At 58.2% G+C, this 1235-nt stretch overlaps 1 protein-coding gene across 1 annotated transcript in view; it reads left to right on the top strand.

Annotated features, from left to right (window-relative positions):
* The window catches only part of PUNSTDRAFT_146376 (uncharacterized protein), a gene marked incomplete at both ends in the record, with an annotated part of 789 nt that extends 216 nt beyond the window's left edge, over window positions 1–573 (top strand). Inside the window, 2 exons of the mRNA XM_007388074.1 lie at window positions 84–357; window positions 444–573. Coding sequence (XP_007388136.1) covers window positions 84–357; window positions 444–573 — 404 coding nt within the window. The remainder of the gene's footprint in view (window positions 1–83; window positions 358–443) is intronic.
* Window positions 574–1235: the final 662 nt, after the last annotated feature.

Genomic DNA, 1235 nt, shown 5'->3' with positions numbered 1-1235 from the left:
CCCCCCCCCCCCCCCCCCCCCCCCACAATCTTAAAAGATCTCCTGGCCATCTCACAACACAAAACCGCTAACCCGCGTCTTAGGATCTATACCCCCCTCCGACCTCTCGCCCGACACCGTGCAGCCGCTCTCGGACGAGATACAGGCGTTGCTGGTCGAGGGAACGCGCTGGGTACAGGAGCACGCGGGGATGGTGCGGACGCTGGCCCGCTCGGACGGCCAGGCGGCGGACGTGGCGGCGATGACGGGCCGGCTGCTTTGGACGACGATCCCGGCCGTGAGCGACGCGGTCATCGCCGCCGCACGATACGGCGTCGGCGAGGCGCCGGAGGTCAGCGAGTGCTTGCAGGGAATCGAGTGCGTCCGATTTCGTCTTTTTTTTTTTCGTCGTCGTCCTGTGTATGAGATTGATTGAGCTGGACCCGTTTTTTTTCGATATACAGCAATGCTATCGTCGACCTCGTGGAGGCGATTATAAACACCCATGAGCACATGCTGGACGGGCTGCTCGTGCAGTTCGAGCCCTTGATTGGCGACCTGTTGCATCTACAATACAGTCAGCTGGAGTACTGAAACGTGTTTTTCTCTCTCTCTCTTTCTCTTTACTCTCGACTCGGACCTTCATTGTAGAACAAATGTACGATTGGACACATCGATCACGACGGCAAAGAAGTCGCTCTCTTTGCATTGGGATTGCAGGGTGGACCGCTTCTATCAGCAAAAACGCTGAGTCTATCTGATTATAGGGGAATGTAAGGAGTGGTAGCGTCCTGGCTTGATGCCGCCTGCGGATCGAGTGCCAGCCTCGAAAGTGCAAGCTGATGGTAGATTAGCTCGTTCCCCGGTTAACCCCCCTTTCAAGTAACCGGCTCCTAACCATCCGTCAACGCCAAAGGGGGGGGGGGCAACGCAGCGGGTCACCGTGGGGGCGGCGTATGATCGCCCAGAACAGACGGACCGCGTTTAAAGTCGCGTGGCGTCCTGTAGCCGCTCCTGAACCTCTCGTCTTCCGCTCGCATCCGCATGATCTCGAGGGCGGCGCACACGGGCTTATAACGCGCAAACAGCCGCTTGACGAAATCCAAGACGCGACAGATCAGCGCCAGCTCCTCGTCCTGGCTCAGCTCCCTTAGGGGGCTCAGCAAGCTTCCGAGGCACATCCTATGATACGTGAAGTTTCGCTCAAATAAGCCGACGTGTCGTTCGAGTTTTTTTATAAAGGGGCGGGGGGGGGG

Source organism: Punctularia strigosozonata (genome assembly GCF_000264995.1).
Source record: "Punctularia strigosozonata HHB-11173 SS5 unplaced genomic scaffold PUNSTscaffold_16, whole genome shotgun sequence".
Classification (NCBI taxonomy): Eukaryota; Fungi; Basidiomycota; class Agaricomycetes; order Corticiales; family Punctulariaceae; genus Punctularia; species Punctularia strigosozonata.
The sequence above is the reverse complement of the archived record's forward strand: the minus strand, read 5'-3'. Positions and strand labels throughout refer to the sequence as shown.